The following is a 22,780-nucleotide window of genomic DNA, read 5'->3' as shown; positions in this document are numbered from 1 at the left end:
TAGGTATCTTCAAATGAGGCAGGGACGCCTACCAAACAAGAATGCAGATCTGCAAGAAACCAAAGAAAAATACTTACTTGTGCCGAGCAGTACTTGCAAGCCCCTGGTTGGATTTAGTCCTTGGTATCCTCCAGTCCTCAGGGCAAAGCTGCAGGGGAGCTGGGTGAACGAACCGCAGGGGAAAACACAAACTCCACAGTGGCCATGTGCAGTGGCTCTGAAGTCCCTGGGTTACAAGACTCCTGTTTGTCGTCAGGTCACTGACTGACAGCTACCTCCAGTGTATGCTGGACCACAGAGGAAAACTGCTAACCCCTCAGCTGTCAATTAGCCATAGGTCGTTTTGGGAACTTCAAAATAAAACTGTGAAAATGTATCACTCATTTTCTGTAGAATGAACAAGTAAACATTTAAAATCAGGACAAACTCGCCAGGCATGGTGACGCACGCCTCTAATTCCAGCGTTTAGGAGACAGAGGCAGGAGGATCTCTGTTGAGTTTGAGAAATAAAAACAAATGAATGAATAAATAAAAACAAAATAAAATCAGCACAATTAGTCAGTGGCAGCTATGCAAGTGTTTAAATTTACATTTTTTATTTTAGGTTATAGACATCTGCTAACGCTTGTTCAAATCAGAACACAAGCAATGGCAGGTAGAAAAGGACAGCACAGTTTTTCTTCTGAGACCAAGCTGCCACGCGGGCTCCATGCAGCTGCTCAGGGTGTAAGGACTCATCAGCAAAGTCAGGCAGGCTTGGCTTGCCCTCAGCTGGAGCAGTCTCCCCGTAAGCCACAGCAGGCCTGCTCAGTTCAGATCCAGGCACAGTGGCACCTCCGAGGCTATGACGTTCTTTCTTCCTTCTCCTCAGTGAGCGTTTCCCACATTGGCTCCTTGATGTGTTCTGGCAATTGCTGTATCTGTGTCTAAAACAAGAAACAAGTCAAACTGGATGCAGTGCGGAGTTTGAAATGGACCTGCTCTCATGACCTGTCATGTTTCCTGCTTCTTGCTGATCTCCCTGCCTTCAAGGAGAGAAGGGAGCATAAGGCGTGTGCAGGAGCTGTCTGATCCTAAGAGACCTCTGAGGGGGGGGGGGGCTGTCCTGTGGTCCCCAAGTCTAAGCAACTATTACGGAGACTTCCAAGGTGGCTCAATGAGGACTTGGGTAGTGGTAGGATGGGCCTAACACTGCCCAGTGTGCCACAGGTCCTCACCCCCACAGCTAGGAAAAGGCTATACAGCAAAGCAACCCAGCCTGCCCTCTTGAGGAAGGAATTCAAGTCATACCTTTGTTACTTCCATGGCAACCCCTTCGGGTAAGTTTCGCTGGATATACTCCAAGTAGACGTTGGCTGTGCATCCGGTCAAGTGTTTTAACTAAAATGGAAAAATGAAGATGTCCTGCTACAATGCCAGATCACAGATCTTTGTGGGTCTTGTCCCATTGCCATTCCCACCATGTTCCCTTCAGTGAGGAAGCCTGTTCTAAGAAATCTTACACGAATGTCATTTTTAGACTATCTAGGAGGGCTGGAGGGCTGGTTCAGTGGTTACGAGCCCTGGCTGCTCTTGCAGGACTCACAGCCTCACAACCTTCACAACCATCTGTAACTCCAGCTCCACCTCTGCCGGCTGTAGGCGCACGTGACCCACAGACATAGGCAGATACACACAAAGCAGTAATAAAGGTAAAGAAGCCTTTTGAAAACCATGTAGGGGCCAAAAAGATGGCTCAATGGGTACCAGCACTGCCCTCTACACCTGATAACCTGAGTATAACGCCGGCACTCACGTGGTCAAAGGAGAGACCTGGCCACCACAAGCTGTCCTCTGACCGCCACACATGGGTAGTAACATGTGCGCCTATCCCCACAAATAGATGTTTTTGTTGTTTATTTTTCAAGACAGGGTTTCTCTGTGTAGACTTGGCTGTCCTGGGACTCATAGACCAAGCTGGCCTTGAACTCAGAGATCCACATGCTCTGCCTTACCAGTGCTGCAATTAAAGGCATGTACCACCACCATCCAGAACAAAAACATAAATGTTAAAAAAAAAAGTAGAGCTCCCTTGACTGTACTTGATGAAGGCGTCAGGTTCAGCTCTGTGTCCTGTGTCTGCACAGTTCTCTCCACACACATGCTTGTCTGAGGGACTGCTGCCAGCTACCACGAGGGAAATACTCCAAGCGAGCTACAAAAGCCTCACTGCATGTCCCACCAATCTTATCAAACAGGCCCCATTATTATTCCCATTCTATAAATGACGAGTCAGGCGCCAAGACCTGAAGTTCAGCGCTGTCAGTCTGACTCGAGTGTACACGTGAATGGTGACAACGCTGACCTTCAGATGCACGAACAAAGAACAGCCAATGTTTGAAAAGCCCCTGTTGAGGATCATAGCCAGAGAGACCCAGTCAGCCTGTGGGAAGAGCTACTGTCTGCTCTCCTTTAAAATGTGGTATGCAGCCGGGCGGTGGTAGCGCACACCTTTAATCCCAGCACTCGGGAGGCAGAGGCAGGCGGATCTCTGTGAGTTTGAGGCCAGCCTAGTCTGTAAGAGCTAGTTCCAGGACAGACTTCAAAGCTACAGAGAAACCCTGTCTTGAAAAACCAAATAAATTCATAAATAAATAAATAAAATATGGTATACATACGGATATTTTGCCTGCATGTATGTTTGTGTACCATGCACACGTGCTGGTGTTCTCGGAAGCCAGAGAGGACACTGGAGGACAGATGATGGTTGAGAGCCACAGTGTGGATGCTGGGAATTGGACTCAGGTCCTCTAACCATTGAGCCATCTCTCCAGTTCTTTGTTTTGCTTTTTGAGACAGGGTCAACATATGCAGCAGTGTAGCTTCCAAGCTTGACTTGGCCCTCCCATCCTTGTCTTACAGTGCTGGACTGCAGGTGCACTATACCACAGCTGGCTAGAATTGTGTAACATCTACTTCTATTATGCTTTTGCTGTCTGAAATGGTCTCCTGTAGCCCAGACTACTATTGAATGCACTGCACACCCAAGGATGATCCTGATTCCTGATCCTCCTGCCTGCACCTCCTAAGTGCTGGGATTATAGGTGTGAGCCACTGTGTTTGTTTGGGTGAACTGTGTAAGACAGTAACTTTTGAAATGTAAGCAAAATTTTTTCAGTGCTGTTTTATTGTCTTTACATGCTGAGCCATCACCAGCCCTGCTCTTCTTTTCGAAGTCCACACCTCTCTAAAGAATGGCCTGAAGTCTGTTTCTCTCTTAGGACAGCTTTCATGGCTGAAAGGAGGCTAACGAAAAGTTTCGGGTGTGGGTGAAGGACACCCACCTCTAAGCATCTGTAGAGCGTCCGCATCTCATACTGGACTCTGTGCTTCTTGAAGATGTGCACTGACTTGAGGAGAGTGAGCCGCTCTATCTTCCTTGGTGGCTCATGTCTGAAATCAAGCTCATGAGTCACTGCTATCAAAGCACAGCCTCAGTCCGCAGCTCGGACTTGCGCGGTTCCAGGCACTAACTGCCACTTACTGACTTCACCTGCAACAGCTGTTTTCACACAGCTCAGGCCAGAACAAATATTGCAGATAACAGGAGGAACCGTCCCCACCCCAATCAAGCAGTGCCACGCAAGAATGAGCACATACGCACTCCCCATGCCATCCGGAGGCTCCTAAGTCCCTCTCTCATGTACCAAGCATGCCAGGTTTGAAGAGTGGCAACAGGTGCTGGACACAACTGTGATGTCTAGAGTGTTAGGATCATTTATGACACACGGACAATCACACAACAGTCTGCTCTGGAAACAATTTAGTGTTCTGCTTTTGCTGCAAGGATAGGCTGGTAAAGCCTCAGGCGAGCCATGTTCAACACCAGAGGGAGCAGGTACCAAGAGGCAGTTCCAATTTGCCCTTCAGGGACTTCAGGCCTCCGACGCTCACCTTCCTCGGAGCTCCCAGGGAGGTGGTGTTGCTCAGGGTGGCGGCACATAAAGGAGGGTCAGCCAAAGAGTCTAAGCCTCACTGCCTCAGAGCCTCCCTCTCCTCAAGATCCCACACAGAAGACTTCCTGGGCTTGCTCACCCATGCAATTTCTAGAAACTGTTTCTTTAATTCTCCTGCTCGCTCATTCTAGTACTTAACAATTCCAGCAGACACAAAGCAACACTGCTTCTCAGGGTGACAGAGGACAGGATTCAACTTCACCCGCAAACTGATCCTATTTACAAGTTCAGACCTACTGGGATCACGGTTAGGTCCCTGGCTAATCACACACAGCAGACAAGTCAGGTTGGAAAAGGTCATACTCACACGTTAATGGAAATGCCAAGTTCCTTAGCAGCGAGCACGGCAAAATACTCGTAACTGTCTAACACAGCCTTATCATGGGCTTTCACTAAAATGGACAGGCGTTTGTACAATGTGTCTGGCTCATCAGAAACGGTTATCTAAAATAAAAAGGAGAATTCTTGTTTTGGTTCTTGTGATATTCATTAACAGCAAATTTAACGTAATATTGGATGAACGACTTCAGAGGTTGCTAATGAGAAAAACGACAAGTAATGTTTTAAAACTACTAGTTTAGCTATTTCCAATGTCACACAGATCTGCAAAATGACCTTCCAAATCTGTCAAAATCCACTGAAGAGAGCCCCGGATTTCTTGTGAGAAAGGACTCAGGGTCTGCAAGCAGGACTGGAGAGTTGTCCACTGGCAGTGGAACAGTGAGAGAGTTCGGATTTTCCGCTCGTCCGAGTCCTCGTGTGTAAGGTGGGGCACTGACACCTGTGCCCCGAGTCCTCGTGTGTAAGGTGGGGCACTGACACCTGTGCTAGAGCTCAGGCATTTCTGCAGGGAAGGGCTACAAAGGCACAAATTAAAGTGCTTACAAAACCTTACACACTGCTCCATAACTGCTAAACTCTGTGGCTGCTATACAGCTGGTTTTAGTCATCCTTTTTCATTAGGGTTATTCATGTGCAGCTGGCCTGCCTTCACACAGAAATTACTCATGACTAATTAAAATGTTATGACACTGGCTGGCCCTTCCCACTAATACCTAAAGACCTTAGAGATAATGAGCTTGACATTTCTGACTTCTTCCAGGGGTGAATTATCTTCATTTCCTTCAGTCACTAAACTGGTAAATGGTGTTACTGAGCCAGTGAATCAGGTTAAATTACTTCGCCCCGAAAAGAGAGCTACTTAACAAACAGGAAGGCAGACATCTATTCTCAATTATTCCAAATAAGATGATTGGAAAAACAGAATTAACTAATCTTAATTAAAATTGGGGATGTAGAGGAGGGTCTATAGTCCTAAGAGGTCTTGTTTGATTTCTGTAGGGTTTATGTATAATTAGGTTTTATGTATTTATTTAAGTTTTTGTGGCAGTGGAGAGTTCTAGGCAAGAACTCTCTTACTGAGCTAGCCTCAAGCTCCTCTACTGGCTTTTAAAGCTATTGTGAATTTGCAACAAATCTCAAAAGACTTCTGGAGATGTTTTTGAGATCACTGTCAATTTAGCTTGGAATAGGTAAGACATCTAACATTACGAGGTCTGATTTCTCGGAGGTCCTCAAGTGGTCAGGACAAGCAGTAAAGAGACAGTGTTTGTGTGTGTGATCTGTGCGCACACTCCAGCACCACGGCATGCGTGTGGAGGTTGTCTAAGGATCACGTGTCTGCTCCCACTATGTTGGTTCTGGGAAATGGACTCGGTCAGGATGATGGCAAGTGACCCTTCCCGGTTTTTAATGTAATATAAGAAAACGTTCTAAGTGCACTGACTTGTCTGTGTGTATGCCATGGCACACACACAGAGGTCAGAGGACACTGTGGGTCCTGGGATTGCACTCAGGATGTCAGGCTTGGTGGTAATTTCCTTACTCACTGGGTCAACTCATTGGCTGCACCATGTATTTTGAAACAGGGCCTCTCACTGACCCTGGAGCTCTGACTGGGCTAGACCAGCAGGCCAGCCAGCCCCAGGGGACTCCTTGTCTAGTTCCCCTCAGCACTGGGATCCCAGGTATGTGCTGCGCCCCCAGGTTTCCAAGTGTATGCCAGGGATCTGAACTTGGGTTCTCATGCTGCATGGTGAACAATGCTCCAGTCCTCTGCCACCTTGTACATACAGGCATGGCCTGTAGCATCTGAGCTGGAGGTCAGCATTTAGAACACTTTCGTTCTTTCAAAGATTTATTTCCTTTTTTTTATGTATATTGGGGTTTTGCTTGCATATATGTCTGTGTGAGGATGCCAGATCCCCTGGCACTGGAGTTACAGACAGTTGTGAGCTGCCATACTGTGGAATAATCCTTTTTACACTGTAAAGATTTGTCACTCAAATTGGTTTAGTAAAAATCTGATTGGCTGATAGCCAGGCAGGAAGAATAGATGGGACGACCAAAGGAAGGATGTTGAGAAGAAGGGCAGAGGCAGAGTCGTTGCCAGCTAGATGGAAAATGAGTCAAACAAAATGGGATAGAGGTAAAAGCCATGAAACTCAGGGTAGCATATAGATCAATTGAAATGAGTTAAGTTGTAAGAGCTAATTAGTAATAAGCCTGAGCAATCAGCCAAACATTTGTAACTAATATTGAGTCTCCATGTTGGGTATTTGGGAATTGGCAGGTGGGATAGAAACTTCTGCCTACACTGCCATGCTGGGAATTGAACCCCGGGCCTCTGGAACAGCAGTCGGCGCTCTTCACTGCTGAGTAGTCTCTCCAGACCCAATATTTCTACTATTTATGAAGTGAATAAAGAAAAAGGAGCAATTGCACACTATGGATGGCATGACTCCACGTGCCCAATTCAGCACTTGGGAGGCAGAGGCAGGCCAGAGCTCTCTGAGTTCAAGGCCAGCCTGGTCTATACTGTGAGTTCCAGGACAGCCAGGGCTACACAGAAAAACCCTGACTTGAAAAAAATAACAAGACAACAGAAGAAAAAAGAAAAATCCCAGGTAAAGAGTTAGGAGTTGCGCCACAGCTGTAACTCAGTCACTTAATAGAAGGCAGGAGGATTAGGAGTTCAAGGTTAGCCCGGGCTAGACAGCGTCTAGTCTTAAACTGCGTCAGTGTCAACAGAGGACTGTGCACGCAGGCTCAATAGTCAAAAGAAAAGACCTGAAGGCTGCAGAAAGGATTCAGCATCACTGATTATCGCACTCCTGAATTATGCTGAGCTAAGAGCAAGAGCATGCTCTGGGATAAATACACTCCTTTCGGACTTACTTTGATAGCATGAAAAATAGCACAGGCGCTTCCAAGGACATCAGACAGTCTGCAGTGCACATTTGCCAGTATTCTAGGATAAAGAAGTGCAGGTGTTTGGGAACAGGCCGGAATGAAATAATCAGGAAAAAAAAATTGTTAATGTAATTCCTTAGCTGCTGCTGTTTTCCGAGATGGGTGCATGTAGCCAGCTAGACCCTGACCATGCTGTGTGACTGAGGATAGCGTACCTCTAGCTCCCGAGTGCCAGGGCCAGAGGCCTGTGCTGCCACGCCCTGCCTAATGGGGATACCTACCGTAGGTTTGGTCAAATCCTTTGGAACATCCATGTGCAGGTTTGACCATGGTGCCCACTTCATACTGGTGCTGCTGTGAGGGGAAGAGAGGCTCAGTTAGCACGGAGCCCATCTTGTAGTACAATTAAGCACACTAGGTGGCATACTTACAGCAGGAGGCCACCAGTTTGGGCTGTGCTGCTCTTGGGACCATTCACAGACAAATTTCCAAGTTCCTAAGAAGAACGGAGGGGCAGGTGTCAGAAACAGTCAGTTCCCATAGAACTGGCGGTTTCCACTCTGAGTCAGAAGGTAGGGTCTCGATTTTTCAGAGGAAGAGACTGGGCATGAAAACGGCCAAACTAGGTTTCTTCAAAAGCAAAGCTCTTGTTGCTCTTAGGACCCTGGTTCAGTTCGAGGGCATCTGGTGCCCTCTGGCCTCCATGGGCAACCACAAACATGTGGTGCACAGAAAACTCACATAAGTAAACACACAGACAAATGAATTTAAAATAAAAACACAACTTAGCTAGGCACGGTGGTGCGCGTCTTTGACTGGAGGTGGAGCAGGAAGATCCACGAGTTCAAGGACAGCCTGATCTATTGAGCAACTGTCTCAGAAATAAACAGAACAACAAAAATCTCTTTAAAACAACATGTCTGTATAATTTAATCTGTTAACAGCTAGAATAATCTTTGCTTGGCTAAAGCACCTTGCCTCTAGAGAAATACAGCACACACCACGCCTATACCCATCATTACAACAGGCCAAATGGCCCTTACTCAGCACTGCCCAAACCCTTTCAGTGAGCGCCCCCTGGTGGGCTGTTTTAGGAGGCAAACTGCACTGTTTCTCATCCGCTCGGTAATCCTTTAAACTCTCAAGACTGAACAGTGCAACCCTAGAGAGCAGCAAAATTCAAAAATACAACAAAGATGAAGACAGCAGGGAGCACAGCAAAGCTTAATCAACCAACTAATGCGTGCATTTAAAACAGCCTGCACTTGGCGTAGTGCTGAATGAACGAACTCCTTTAGTCTCAGCACTTGGGAGACAAAGGCAGGCAGGTCTGTGAGTGTGGGCTAGCCTGGTCTACACAGCAAGTTCCAGGATAGCCAGGACCACATAGAGAGACCCTATCTCAAAACAAACAAGCCAGAATCAAAACCAGCCCATGCTTTCGTGTCCTTGACTTACGCTGTGAGACAACAGTTTCCCACCTTCCTTGCCCGAAAAGCCAGGAAGAGAACCAGGCACAAGACAGGGGCGAGCGTGCCATTCCTCATTACGCTCATACAGTAAGCTCTCCTGCATCGGAGATCCCGAAACCTCCCAGTCGCATTCTTCCTCTGAATTACTTGTTTGTTTCTGAGACAGGGTTGCACGCAGCACAACCTGGCCTTTAACTGGGTAGACTTTAATGGCCTTGAGCTCCCAATAATCTGCTTTCACCTCCAAGTGCTGGTTATGAGCCATTGCTGTAACCTTTGAGGGTGTGGGTGTGTGCAGGTCTGGCTGGAAAGAGCTTTTCTTATCAGTGCAAAGAGCTCAGTCTCCAGCATCCTATTTTTCTGTAAAGGATGTCTACATCTGTGTGTCTGCATGCATGCACGTGTGTGCAGGTGCAGTGTGTGGAGGCTGGAGGAAGCTGTCGGGCATCAGCCTCTATCTGTCTCCCCCTATTTCTCTCTCCCATGACCAAACTTGAGTTTTCTTGGCTCATATGGAGGAGAGGAAGCTTCAGGGGCCCTCCTGGGACCCGTGGTATCTGGGATCCTAGGTGAGCACGAAAGCCCTGTGCCTTAGGCTGCTGCCAGGCTGAACCCTCCTGGGGCTGAAGCCCAGCTTTCACAGCTGTGCAGCGAGCACGCTTAGCCACTGGGTCACCTCTCCAGCCCCACAGACTTCTCCTAAGACTGGTGGTTATGAAAGTGTGGCTGGGACCTCGCATGAATCCTTTGCTGGCAGGAGGCCTGACACCCAAACTGTCCTCATAGCACTAACCCCTGACTCGGGGCTTTTAATAGGCTGGCCTTGAACTCAGAGAGTTCTGCCCGCCTCTGCCTTCCAAGTGCTGGCCTTGTTTCTTTATTTTTGGAGACAAAGTCCCATTATGCAGGCCAGGCTGGTGGCAATCTTCCTCTTGTTTTCCAAGTGCGGGTATTACAGTGTGAGCCATCACGTCCAGTTCTCAGCTTAATTTTTGAAACTACTGAATGGCCACTGGAGAGACAAAGGCTGCGAGGCCAAAGTTCCCGAGATTTTTTGTTGTTGTTGTTGTTTGTTTTTAATTATTTTGCGGCAGGATCTCAGTATGTAGCCTGCCTCTACCTCCCCCACGCTGTGACGCCTGGCAGGATTTCCTTCTTCACAGCCTCTTGAGGGCGCTCCGACTACAGCCCGCCCTCGGGGCCCCTCGCGTCCATCCCCCCAGCCCCCGCAGGAGGCCACGGCTCGAGGCAGGGGCTGCTGCGCCCCGGCCCCCGCTCAGCTCCCTCATTCCAGGCTGGTTCTGTCTCCTCGGGGCTCAGCGTGTTTCCATTTCCCTTCCTGACGTGGAAGGAGGGTTTCTCAGCGTTCCCGCTCTAGCGACCTACAGTTCTCCTTCCTGTCTCAGCAATGTGTTGCATCCCGAGAACAACCACCCAAGGTAACAGCTCCGGAGGAGGACTCCGAGCCGGCCGGGCAGCGGGTGGCGGCGAGGCCCAGCGACTGCGCCTTGGGCCCGCCATTGTCCCCCGCCCACCCTTTACCTGCTGCAGGCGCCTGCACATAGCCATGCACGCCGCGCGCGCCGCCATCTTGGGCCCTGACCTCCCAGGACCGCTTCCGGGGTCACAACGTTGTCCTCGGACCATAGAGTTCAATGAAGAGAGACAGAGAGTGTATCCTCGTGTTCCGGCACTGAAACAACCATAGAGACGTGGCTCTTTGACTTGTATTGTTTTTTAAATTTCGACTTTATTATTTATTTACTTAGTCACTCATTCATTTCATTTTTTGGATGGGTGCGTCGCTTTTGTGGTTTGGATAAACTGGCTTCAGCCCCTATCTAGTTACCAAGTTCTATCTAAATTTTCCTTATCCTAAAATCCTGTTTGTCTTAGAGACAAACACAACGAAACACCTGCTTGGGAAGAAGTTTACTGCTATTACTGAGTCCAAATTCTAACACTTTACCTTATTGCAAAGGCCATTTTTTTTTCTTAAAGTTTCTTCACACCAACTGGAATGCCTTGCTTGTTAATGGAAATTTCTAAGCTTTGTTTTTCAAAATGCCTTCACCTGCAGTTCAACAGATCAAAAAGCTCTACAGTTAGGAGCTTTGGTTCTATTTAGCTGTGTGACTTTCTTCCATGCCCTGAACCCATTTTCTCGTTTGCCAAGTAGAGATGAGAAGATAAATTATACTTGTAGTAGAGAATTAAATAAGATACTGGTATAGTATTTCATACAACACCTGCCACATAATAAACACCATCATTTGTCACATAAGGTCCCTTCTATGCCCTGGGTCTTAGGAGGTGGTTGGTGAGATGAATAAGGATCGACTTAAAGAGAAGGACACATAGCATCTCAATAAAACTCCGTACAAATGTAAAGTTGTGTCTCCCACAAGTAGGTATTGGTTGCCTTATTTGGCAGGCCAGAGAACTAAGCAAAGAGTAGAATGACTTGGTCCAGATAGCACAAACCGATGAAAGATCTAAGAGTATGACCCACTTTCCTCTCCCCAGGCTGGCCTCTGTGTGGAGGCATTCCTGTGCCTCTGTATGAAAACAGAATCTTCATTAGCACCTGGCTGGACTTGGCTATGCTCCCTGGGCAGCCAACACAGAGGCCTCCTCAGAATTCGACTCTCTGGAAATTTGTGACTTTCAGGGTGGTCCCTCTCAGCTAGTGGTCTATTCTGACAGTGCCCCAGCCTTCCTCTCCCTGTGGACCTAACTTCCTGAGGGCTCTCCAGTGGGTCTCTTGTCCTTCTGGGTGCTCTCAGGTAGGTGACTGAGCTGCACCCTTAATGATGGTTGACACAGCAGCTTGGAAATGACCTTTACCTAGGCTACCTAATCTCATCCCCACGAAAATAATTGTAGCTTAATTTTTAGGTGGGGAAACTGAGGCTCAGAAATGAGTTGATTGATCAAGGTCAGATGGTGAGCTGACCCATCCCCACCTTCACAGTCCTAGCTCAAGGCCTGCTCTACCCTGTGCGGTGAGCTGGTTCTGTCTATGACGGAGGGGAGGACTAAAGGTACCGACCCTCCCTTACACCCCCACTTCACAAAGAAAAGAAATGACTTGGTGGCATGATCTGCTAATTGGAACCAGAGAGGTGTGTTCTACTCAGCCTTAGGACTGGGTGTCCTCTTCTCTGAGGACCCAGCCTTTCTCTCCTTAGGACTGGGTGTCCTGCAGTTCCCAGAAGACCCGACCCAGCCTTTCTCTTGCTAGGTTTTCTCAGCTGAGATTCAGCTCAGTCTTCTGCATGTGGCCATTGCAAGTTGTCTTTGGCTCACCAGATTTATCCGCATCTATGCTCAGATGTGGGATTGACTGTGTTCCCCTTAGTGTCCTTCCCTAAGTCATGCCATGTGTCATAAACTACATTTCAGTGTAACGCCTCCAGCACAAGTGTGACTGTTGCATAATTAGCCGGGACAAGGTGGGAGTCACCATGTCTAAATTAGGGTTTCTATTGCTGTGACAAAACACCATGACCAAAAAAATGTGAGCACAAAAGGGTTTATTTGGCTCACCCTTCCATATCCCAGTCCATCATCAAAGGAAGTCCGGCCAGGAACTTAAGCTGGCTGGGATCCTGGAGGTCATGGGTACTGGCCTGCTCCTCTTGGCTTGTTCAGCCTGCTTTCTTATAGCACCCAGGACCACCAGCCCAAGGTAGTCCCACCCACAGTGGGCTGGGCCCTCTCACATCAGTCACTCATTAAGAAAATGCTCTACAGGCTTGCCTGCAGCCCAATATTAGGGAGACATGTTCTTAATCGAGGGTCCCTCTTCTCAGATGACTTTAGCTTGTGTCTAGTTGGTACAAAACTATCCAGCACACACTATAAAGGAACAAACCAGACTTTGCCAGCAGTAGAGCTGGTATGATAGGGTCAGTCACTTGCACATTCGGTATAAAGCACACATTTGTATTGCATGTTTCAAAAGAAAGTTAGCACGCACACACTATTAACACACACACTGATCATGTATTTCTTCTTCTGAGCTAACTCTCCCAGTTCAGATGTCCCTGAAGAGGGTTGATACTGACAGACACTAAGTAGATTCATGGCCCCCCAACATGTCATTTATTAATTTGTGTGTGTAATTTAGAGGACAGAAAACTTTTGGAAAGTGGTTTTCTCCTTCCACCATGTGGGTCCTGGGGAGTCGAATTCAGGTCTCCAGGCTTGGCAGTAAGACCTTTACCTGTTGGGTCATCTTGGTGGTCTCTACGTTCAGGGTTTCAAGCAGTGTTTGGGACCAAAGATCCATGGAATGAGGGAGGAGCACACGGAATGATAACGAGAGGCGTGGACACCTCAAATTTCAGAAACCCAGAGGGGACAGACTGATCTCTGAATGACAGACTGCCTGTGTCCCCCTGTATGATCTTTTGGTAAGAGATGAGACTTAAGGTCAGTTTTTAGGCTGTTAGTCCAGTCTCTTCTGCTCGACAGCTTTCTTTACGAAGTGCAGTTTGAAAGATTCAATTCTTGTCTCTGCTCATTGGTTTCCTTAGGCCACAAGCAACAGGAGAGTCTGGAAATTCCGGGTATAGACAGGACCCTTGGAGCATGCTGTGTGGGCACCAGCAGCATTCTGAAGCTGGGCAGTTATCACAGCTCCCTTCCCTACAGCCGCAACTTTTAAACATCTGACCCAACCGAGAGGAACAGTTCTAGAAAGTTCCTTCAAGGGCACAAGCAAATCTAGTTAAATCATACTTTGACTGTATCAATTGTTCTGTTTTTGAAGAAAGTCCTCTTCAAAAGATTTGTTCTCTTCCTTTATGCATGTATGTATGTATGTATACACCATGTGTGTATGTGTGTGTGTTGAGTGTTACATCCTGGAGGTTAGAGTATAACTCTCAGAAGTTAAACTCTGAAAAGTTCTCTCCTCCCACTCTGTGGGATTCAGGGAACCAGCTCAGGTCACTAGGCCCAGCCCCTTTCTGTCTGCTGAGCCATTTTACCATCTCTTTCTGAGATAGAGGCTTGTGTAGCTCAGGTTGACTTAGAATTTGCTATATGACCAACGTTGGTCTTGAACTCCTGACCCTAGTACTTCCATCTTTCAGGCACTGGGATCACAGGCAAGCATCTCCATACCCATCTTTGCCTCTCTTGTATAAAAGAAGCAATCTACCCCTTGATGGTTTTTGTTGCTGTTGTTTAGAATTATTAATTTTATTTTCCCAGAACATTCTTTTATAGTTCTTTTATGTAGAAATATTTGTGATCCACAGATCATGTCTGCTTCTCTTATGGATTTATTGTTCATTTTCTTAAAATGCCTTCCTAATTATATTTGGTTATAAACCCTTTCGGTTTCCTAGCATATATGTCTCAGCTGACTGGCTGTGCCTGGGGAAGATGGACCGTGTAGAATTCAGAATTCGGCTTTCATTCTGAAAAGAATGGGTGCTCTTTCTCACGGGCGACTGCAGAGTGCTGGCTAGAAATTACTCCGGAGGTGTATGTGGGCAGTTCCTGGTGTTAATAATGTCTAAACTTTGCTCTTCCAATGGCTAAGTGGACCAGCCCCTCATCTGCTTTTGTTCAGAATTCAGTTCTTCTGAGTGAAGGAATTGGCATGGCCATCTCAGCATTCATATATTATACAAGTATCTAGAATAGAGTGGCATTTCAAATGCATTTTAATAAATAAAGACTACCTGAAGATCTGAGAGTAAAACAGTCCCACTGGTCAGCCTTACAGACCAGGTTATGGTAACACACACCTTTAATCCCAATAGCCATAATGACATGCACCATTAATCCAAGTAGCCACACTAGCTGCCATAGAAACTGGGCGGTGCATGCCTTTAATCCCAGCCCTAGAGAGGATTATAAAATGGGAGGAAACATCTCTCAACACAGTCTCATTCTGAGACTCTGAGAGGCAGGATCACCATTTCAGACTGAGGTCAAGGTAAGAGCCAGTGGTTGGCTGTTTTGCTTTTTGGATTTTCAGTTTGAACCCCAGTTTCTGACCCTGAGTTTTTATAAATCATGCTTCATTTGGCACCCAACCTTTTGTGGCATGAATTTATGAAAAAGCCATTTATTTAAAAAAAAAAAAAGAAAAAGAAAAAGCCATTTATTTGCCTGAGGCTTTTTAGCCACCAGCCCAGGCTAGGGCTGGGGTTGGAATTCCAGCTCTAGGAACAGGAACCCAAACCTAACTACCTGGTTTGGGGAGAAAACTAAGGCTTCCAGCTCCCATCTGCCCCAGCTTAGCTTCCATGTAAAGATGGAAAATATGAACAGAATCTGGATACTGTATGTTATTGTGTTGTCTTTGAATTGTTTGACTGCTGAGGAAGGAGCAACAGCTGCTAAAAGACATTTGATTATTAATGCTGCTGGATTAATCCAACATATATATTTTAAAAATGCCTTGACTTCAAAATTTAAGTCAAAAGATATGTTACTTTGGAGAAGCGATTTTGTTTATGTTTCCAAAGGAAGTGAGAGGCTGTGGATTAATTCTGGATTAAGAAAAAGTAAGATTTGATCAAAATGCCTTGACTTAAAAATTGAAGTAAAAAAATATGTTACTTTGGAGAAGAGGTTTTACTTTTCTTTCCACAGGAAGTAAGAGGCTGTGGGTTCAATCTTGGTTAAGAAAAATAAGGTTTAATCAAGGAAGGCCCACTGAAAAAAATCTCCAATGGAAACAGATGACCTAATGTTTCAGAGTACATTTGTGGCAGTTTCCTCTGAGTTCTACATCCAGAACAGCTTCAAGACTGCTGACTGAGATCATCCAGCCTCACAGAATACTCCGTAATCCATAATTTTCTTTCGGTCCCTATAAGATTATCAGCACCTCCAATCAGCAGGAAGTAGCCTAGAAAACTATGCCCACATTCCCAAAATATGGATTATGGATGTTTGTTTTTGTTCAATGTGTTGGTTACAAGTTTTTATGGATAATGGTCAGGAATAAAGTTAAACAAAGGAAATAAGATTCAAGATTCCTTTTTCTTTCTTTCTTTCTTTCTTTCTTTTTTTTTTTTTTAAAATGCCAGGTGGTGGTGACACACACCTTTAATCCCAGCACTGGGGAGACAGAAGCAAGAGGATATCTGTGAGTTCAAGTTCAAGGTCAGCCTAGTCTACAGAGCGAGTTCCAGAATGGGCTCCATAGCTACTGAGAAATCCTATCTTGGAAAACCAAAAGAAAAATAAATAAGTAAATGAATAAATAAAAGGGAAAAAAGAAAGGAAAAGAAAAAGAAAAAGGGGGATATAAATATGATAAGATTAAAAGGTAGATTATTGAATCTACTTTTAAAAAGCAACTGTTAGTTTTAATGTTTTACTTTTGTATATTGTATGAAAATTTTGTATATTGATACAAATTTGAGATTAATTTTGTTAAAACATATTGTACATACATTTCTAATCTTGTTCAAGGTATTGTACCTATACAGCTCATCTAACAATATAATGTAAATTTCTAGTCCTTGAAAATTATTATCAACTGTTTAGGATAATAAAAATATAGGTTAGCAGTTAATCACCTCCTATAATCAAACTTGTAGTCACAGTAGGTATGCTTTCAAGCTCAAACCAAGATATAATTTATATAGATAGGTCATCTTCAAACACTTCAGAGATCTACAGAATATGGCATTTAAGATGTTTTAATAACCTAGGTTCTTCTTTTTATGACAATGATTTATGTCTGCTCCTGGCAGCACCAATCTACTTGAGAGAAGATAATGGATACTGAAGAAACTCCACATGGAGTTTACTTTCTTTGTGGCAAAAGTAAGCAACTGGGCAAGAAAATGTCCCTACCTCGTCTACTGACAGTATGCTGTCCTAATTAGACAAGCAGGACACAAAGTATCGTGCTTCACAGAACAGTGTGTTGAATATCCTTGGCCTGTAGGCCAAAAATGGATGCCCCAATATTGCAGAGGAACTTTGGGTGACTGTCCAGGCAGCCAGCTGTTTCTGTCATTACTCACATATTCAGAAGTTGCTTGCTTGCACTTCCTGCTTAGTTAATACTATTTCCTTCTTGGGTCTCTGAGGGAGTTGAAGACTAGATATCTATAGTTATAGTTTACCAGACACAGAAAGCAAGTTGTCATAGAAAGTAAATTAGGTACAAGACTTTGGACCCACCAATATGGGATAGGTATGAAATATTTCCTCTGAACTTATCAAATGCAATGGATTATACTTTGTTGATGTATTTATTGCCTGTATATATTATATATAGTCATTGTACTTATTATATATAGTTTTATTATGTTAGTTATAGCCTTCTTTTTTATTTTAGACTAAAACGGGGAAGTGTAGTGGCATTTCAATTGTATTTTAATAAATAAAGTCTGCCTGAAGATCTGAGAATAAAACAGTCCCACTGGTCAGCCAGTGTTATGGTAATACACACCATAATATAGCTATAATGACATGTACCTTTAATCCCAGTAGCCACACTCATTGCCACAGAAATCGGGCAGTGCATGCCTTTAATTCAAGGCCAGGAGAGGATTATAAAATGGAAGGAAACAGCTTTCAACACACAGTCTCAGTCTGAGATTCCGAGAGGCAGGATTGCCCTTTCAGACTGAGATTGAGGTAAGAGCCGGTGGCTGGCTGTTTTGATTTTCGGATCTTCAGTTTGAACCCCATTTCTGACCCTGAGATTTAATCGTGCTTCAGAGTGACTCATGAGGACTGACTGACTGAATCAGTGCACTAGTGGGACTGGAATCTTGGCCCTTAGAAGCCGACTCAGCTTACAATCCTGGCTGTATGTGTATGGCATCTGCATCAGCTGTTTTATTTTATATAGGATCATCTAAAGGAATGATTAAAAAATAAAGTTAAGAGGGCTGGAGAGATGGCTCAGTGGTTAAGAACACTGGCTACTCTTCCAGAGTTCCCGAATTTGATTCCCAGCAACCACATGGTGGCTCATAACTATCTAAAATGAGATCTGGTGCCCTCTTCTGGCCTGCATGTGTACATGCAGGCAGAACACTGTGTACATAATAAATAAATCTTTAAAAAAAAATTAAAGTTAAGAAAGGGGTCCTAGAGTTGGGCAGTAGTGGCGTATGCCTTTAATCCCAGCACTTGGGAGGTAGAGACAGATGGATCTCTGTTTGAGGCCAGCCTGGTCTACAAAGTGAGTTCCAGCACAGGCTCCAAAGCTACACAGAGAAACCCTGTCTTGAAAAACCAAAAGAAAAATAAAAGGGGTGTGGGGGGGGGAGGAGTCTCAGAAGATCAAGGTGTTGAATGAGAAAGCATCACTTAGTGCAACCTGTATAAACACAGAATTTCCATTTCTTCTCAAATTTGCTCCTGAAGACTAAAAAATGCAGATAAAATTTTGGAAATTCATATTAAAATTCAAATAATCAGGGTGGACACTGCTGTTGTTGAGGACTTACAGTAAGATTTCCTTTCTTGCTTGCTTTTGTGTGTGTGTGGAGGGGTAGAGGGTCTCACTGTGTAGCCATGGCTGAAGTGGAACTCACTATGTAGACCAGGCTGGCCTCAAACTCTCAGAGATCCGCCTGCCTCTGCCTTCCAAGTGCTGAGATTAAATACATCTTGGGTGTCACAGTTCAGAGGATGCCACATCTTCAAGTGGCTCATCTATTACTTGAGGAGTCAAGACTTAAGTTTTCCCCAGGCTGGAGCACTTGAACGGGAATAGTATCTGACCAGCAGATCTAAACCCACTGTCCACAGAGGTCACTGGACAGGTGAGAATGCGGAGCCAGCATTGACCCTGAGTCCAGGAATCATGTGTGGCCCAAAGCAGAAATGTGTGAGAGCCAAGTGAGACTCCAAAAGGTAAGTTTATGTCAGGGCAGCTGCTGCAACACTGGGCCAGGTTTTCACAAGCAAATAGGGTTGTATATTTGGTTATACTTCAACTGGATGAATGGCTATCTGTGGGGACGGTCAGGTTTCTGGAACTTCCTCAGTAATCTCCTGATCGTCTTCTGCCAATGAATTGCAATCATTTAAAAAAATTAAAACAAAAACATCACAAGGCTTATGATCCAGGACAGGAGACAGTTTAGGATGCCCTAGACAGTGCAATGTTTACTATCCAGGATACAGGACAGTGTGGTATGCCCTAGACAGTACCACACTTACCATCCGGGACAGGAGACAGTGTGGGATGCCCCAGACAGGACCACACTTACCATCCGGGAAGGAGACAGTGTGGGATGCCCCAGACAGTGCCACACTTACCACTGGGGACAGGAGACAGTGGGATACCCCAGACAATACCACACTTTCCATCTGGGACAGGGGATGACATAGGACACATCAGATCATCATATTATTTTAATTTAAGAAATGCACCTTTTAAGGACAGGTTTGTAAAACGTCTTTATTCATTTGTCACATATGATGTTTAGGTAGAATTTGCTTTCCCGCTTCAAACTTTATTTTTTTAAACCCCTGGAAAATAAGACTTTTGGTTTGCCTTAACAAAAACTGACCTCAGAAGAAACAGTTTTAGCAAAATGTTATTATAAAAGTCATAGAAAATACTGTCCTCTTCGTTTTTTGTTTTTGCCAAAATGTTACATAAAATCCTTTTTAAAAATACACACATTACAAAAGAAAAACCATGAGTAGACTCCACACAGCACTTTGCTCTGGACCGAGGGAGCTAGCTGCATTCCAGAGGAAACAGTCAGTTAAGCACATTGGAAACTATGATGTCAACTCGAACAGCGCAAATCCGAATCACATCCTGCTATGAAGGCATGCAAGCCGCCGGCCGAGGACGCGACGGAACGAAAGCAGAGCAGGAAGCAGTCACAGCCACTACTTAAAAATGGTTTCCTTTTTATTACATTAATTTTTTTCAAAAATACTTTTCTTTACAATAGAACACCTAGAAAATATTTACAACCTTCCTCTAATAAAATAGAACAGCAGTTAAATATATCTGAAAATAAGATGGGTTTTTCCATAAAATATATCTGTTAACTTTTTATATACAAGCTTTCTCAAAGGGAGTCTAAATTCATTACTGAAAAACCATCGCGTCAACCAGGAGCCGTGTGAAGACATTAGCCATTAGGAAGAGAAGTTCTTTGGGGGGGGGGTGGGGAGAGGGGGCAGCTAAAACACAACACACACATGCAGATAGAATCATTTCCAGAAAAAAAAAGTGCAATATTTTTAATAGGAAGTCAATTCTTTAAGTTGATAGCCGGGAAATACTAATCCAGGTGCATGAACTGTCTCAGTAAGGAGGAGTTCTTTGGTTATTTCAAGTCAAAATATTCCTTACACTCTACTGCATGGAGAAACCAAAATTACATTATGTATTGGCTATTGGTGGTGGCGGGACAGTTTATTTCTAAGGTTGCAAACTGGGCAAGTCCCCGAGCAGGAATGCATGGACTTTCTAAAGCCCTGGGCATTTGCTCTTTTGTGTGGCTACGCTTTTCCAGACGTAGAGGCAGACAAAGCCTGCGCTCTGCCGCTGAGTGGCAGCTGGGCGGCTCAGAAAGAAACGCTTCTGAGATCATACACAGGCTACAGTAACCCTTGAAACAACAGCAACGAAAACACCCCACCCTCGCCAAGAAAGAACCTCAAGATAGCTCCGGAAACAAGGATAGAAAGGAAAAGAATCTCTGAAAACAGTCTTCTGTTTGTGGCTTTCCTGAAACTCAGAAGCCACTGCCTGAGTGGGGCTGTGGAGGGCCAAGGCCCCCAGGCCCCCTGAATATGTGCCAAATGGTTTTGTAGAATCCAATATGAAGGATGCCCAGCCCCACTCCTCCGCTAGGATGCTCTCTAATGCCGAGCTAGTCATGGCCAGGACAGAGGCCCAACATGACAGTCACATTTACATAGAGCTGGGAGCTAGCCTACTCAAGGAGGGCTAAGACCTGAAGACACCCGGCCTGGGGCCAGAGGCCATGAACACAGAAGGAGGGCTGACAGAAGCTCCTCTGGACCAGGGGCAGGGTTCCAGTCCGACTGTGTACTGACAGTGGGAGGGGGTCAGCCCAACTGAGCCCCACAGGTTTATTGCCTTCAAGTACAAATGGTGCCCCCTGCTGTCAGGGGCAGAGCAAAGTCATGGAGCTTAGAGAAGTCCACAATCGCTTTGGTAAGTGACTTGTAACGAATACATTCATTATTTGAATGCAATCATTGTAGCGAACTTGAATCTGAGCCCATTTTTGTTGGCTTTCCATTGTATCTGCTATTTCTGTGTGTTAGAAAAACGCTGTCTCTCTGTAGCTAACATCTAGGCAAACCTCAGACCAGCACAGACAGTTTGAGCAATCGGAGTGAAAAGGTTTCACAGTATGTTCAAGTGGTGCAAAGTTACGTTTAGAACTCCACTGGCCATGAACCATGTTGAGGAAAAAGAAAGAAAGAAAGAAAGAAAGAAAGAAAGAAAGGAAGGAAGAAAGGAAGAAAGAAAGAAAGAAAAATAGGTTCTTCTGACCTGAGAGAGGGAAGGCTTTCAGGCAGGTCAGAGAAGAATAAAAATAATTCTTGATGGGAAAACATGGCCTAAAGTCCCAGTATAAATGGGGTAACCTGCTTCCTACACACACACATACACACACACACAAGCAACACACATACACACGTAGCATGCACACACCCGCACACACACATGCACGCACACGCCTGTACACACTCACACACTCACATCAATTTTGGAGATAAAAGGCAACCAGGGTGGCTGACATCGGAAAGCAAAGCAACACGAACGTGAGGCTCATCCCCGCAGGAAGTGGCCTCGCGAGAACACAGCCCAGATGAGACACCTCTTAAAGATAGTTGTGCCAATTTTTTATTCCCCCCAACCCCCAACAAAAACAATTGAAAAGAAGGTAAAAGAGAAAAGAACTGGATTTGTTTCCCCTCCTTGAACCTGAAGAAAAGGACCACTTTTTAAACAGGTAGTTTAAAAGGGCTTTCAAAGGAGCAGGAAGTCCAGGTTTTCCTGACTGATGAAGGTGGAGGCCGTGCCTTCGGTGTCTCTAGGTGATGAACGAGGGGCTTAGAGTTCTGTGTCACCCTGAAGCAAAACCGAATCTTGGTCATCCAAGAGAAGATCAGTGCCCACCACCTCGGCCTCGTCCATGACCCCTAACTGCTGGACCACATCGTCGTCCAGGATGTCCACGTCCTTGACTGGCTTCATGAGACTCAGCTGGTCCAGGGGCAGCAGTTCAGGTGCCCCCACCGGCCCAGTAGTCCTCTCGATGGTGGCTGCCATTTCTGCCGCGAAAGCTGCTTTCTGAGCTTTCTGTCTCTGCTGCTCCTCTTGCTGCCGGTGGGTTTTCATGTGTGCATTCCGGCTTTTGATCTTGAAGAAGACCCTGGAAGAGAGGAAGAGAGCAGCTTGTGAAACCTCTGGGCAGAGTTTAGTTCCTTGAGATAAAGATGACCGATTCCTGCAGGGACTGGTGCAGGGGGGGGATGCAGGCTGCAGGTCTGGTTTGGGGTGGCTTCCTCCTGCAGTGACCAGTCATTTCTCTAGGCATACATGGAAGAGGACTGGGGACAGGAAAACACTGATGGTAAGTCCTGCTTCCTTCCTGTCCTAACGGAGACCTCAAAGGCTGTCCTGTCTATCCAGTCGAGCAGGTGCTTCTCCTCTGACATCCTCCTGTTCCTGTCACTAACATCACCCTCTGCACAGGAGAACCCCAAATCCTGCTGATGTGCTCTGACAGCCCATCCGCTACCCCTGGCTCCATGCCCTCTACCTCCAGCCGGAGCCCACCGAGGATGGTCCACACACACTCAGCACACCCTTCTTTTTTCCATTCCACTCTTTCCAGTGAGGCTCTCGTCCCTGCCACTTCCACCTCATTGAACCAGTAACCGCGTGCGGCCAATCCCAATGGCCTTTCTTCAGGCTTTATTGTGCTGGGCTGCCAAGCCCCCATCTACCATTCCTCTTGGTCACCATAATTATCATCATTTCCTATTGTTTTCTTTAGAATGAAAGTGGGACTCAACTAGGAGAGGCTGTGCCCTCCCAGAAAACATCTG

The 22,780-nt window shown here is 45.6% G+C and overlaps 2 protein-coding genes across 18 annotated transcripts in view; both read right to left on the bottom strand.

Annotated features, from left to right (window-relative positions):
* Positions 1-579: 579 nt before the first annotated feature.
* Mrps10 (mitochondrial ribosomal protein S10) lies at positions 580-10,347 on the bottom strand. Of its 2 annotated transcripts, none has more exons than XM_041656084.1 (7): positions 10,262-10,347; positions 7,679-7,743; positions 7,529-7,601; positions 4,303-4,439; positions 3,324-3,432; positions 1,291-1,380; positions 580-926 (listed from the first exon to the last, which is right to left on the bottom strand). In XM_041656084.1, the coding sequence occupies exons 1-7, from the start codon at positions 10,307-10,309 to the stop codon at positions 843-845; spliced, it is 606 nt and encodes a 201-aa protein (XP_041512018.1). In that variant the 5' UTR covers positions 10,310-10,347; the 3' UTR covers positions 580-842. The 2 variants fall into 2 exon arrangements, with proteins under 2 accessions (XP_041512018.1, XP_041512019.1); XM_041656085.1 differs by having other exon boundaries at positions 7,529-7,598.
* Positions 10,348-19,118: 8,771 nt separating this feature from the next.
* The window catches only part of Trerf1 (transcriptional regulating factor 1), a 222,217-nt gene continuing 218,555 nt past the window's right edge, over positions 19,119-22,780 (bottom strand). For all 16 annotated transcript variants that reach the window (XM_041655764.1, XM_041655765.1, XM_041655766.1 and 13 more), the window contains one exon: positions 19,119-22,101. In XM_041655764.1, coding sequence (XP_041511698.1) covers positions 21,780-22,101 — 322 coding nt within the window. In that variant the 3' untranslated portion in view covers positions 19,119-21,779. The remainder of the gene's footprint in view (positions 22,102-22,780) is intronic.

The sequence above is a fragment of the Microtus oregoni genome, unplaced genomic scaffold (assembly GCF_018167655.1).
Source record: "Microtus oregoni isolate MIOR12 unplaced genomic scaffold, Mior012 000007F_ref0000211, whole genome shotgun sequence".
Lineage (NCBI taxonomy): Eukaryota > Metazoa > Chordata > Mammalia > Rodentia > Cricetidae > Microtus > Microtus oregoni.
Note: the sequence above shows the minus strand (reverse complement) of the source record. Positions and strands in the feature narration are given on the sequence as shown.

Bases quoted from the DNA above. Each gene is read 5' to 3' on its own strand.
- Mrps10 (XM_041656084.1), bottom strand. From the start codon at position 10,309: ATGGCGGCGCGCGCGGCGTGCATGGCTATGTGCAGGCGCCTGCAGCAG. The intron at 7,744-10,261 runs GTAAAGGGTGGG...CGTTCTTCTTAG, and splicing joins TGTGCAGGCGCCTGCAGCAG to GAACTTGGAAATTTGTCTGT. The intron at 1,381-3,323 runs GTGGGTGTCCTT...TTTCCATTTTAG, and splicing joins CGCTCTACAGATGCTTAGAG to TTAAAACACTTGACCGGATG.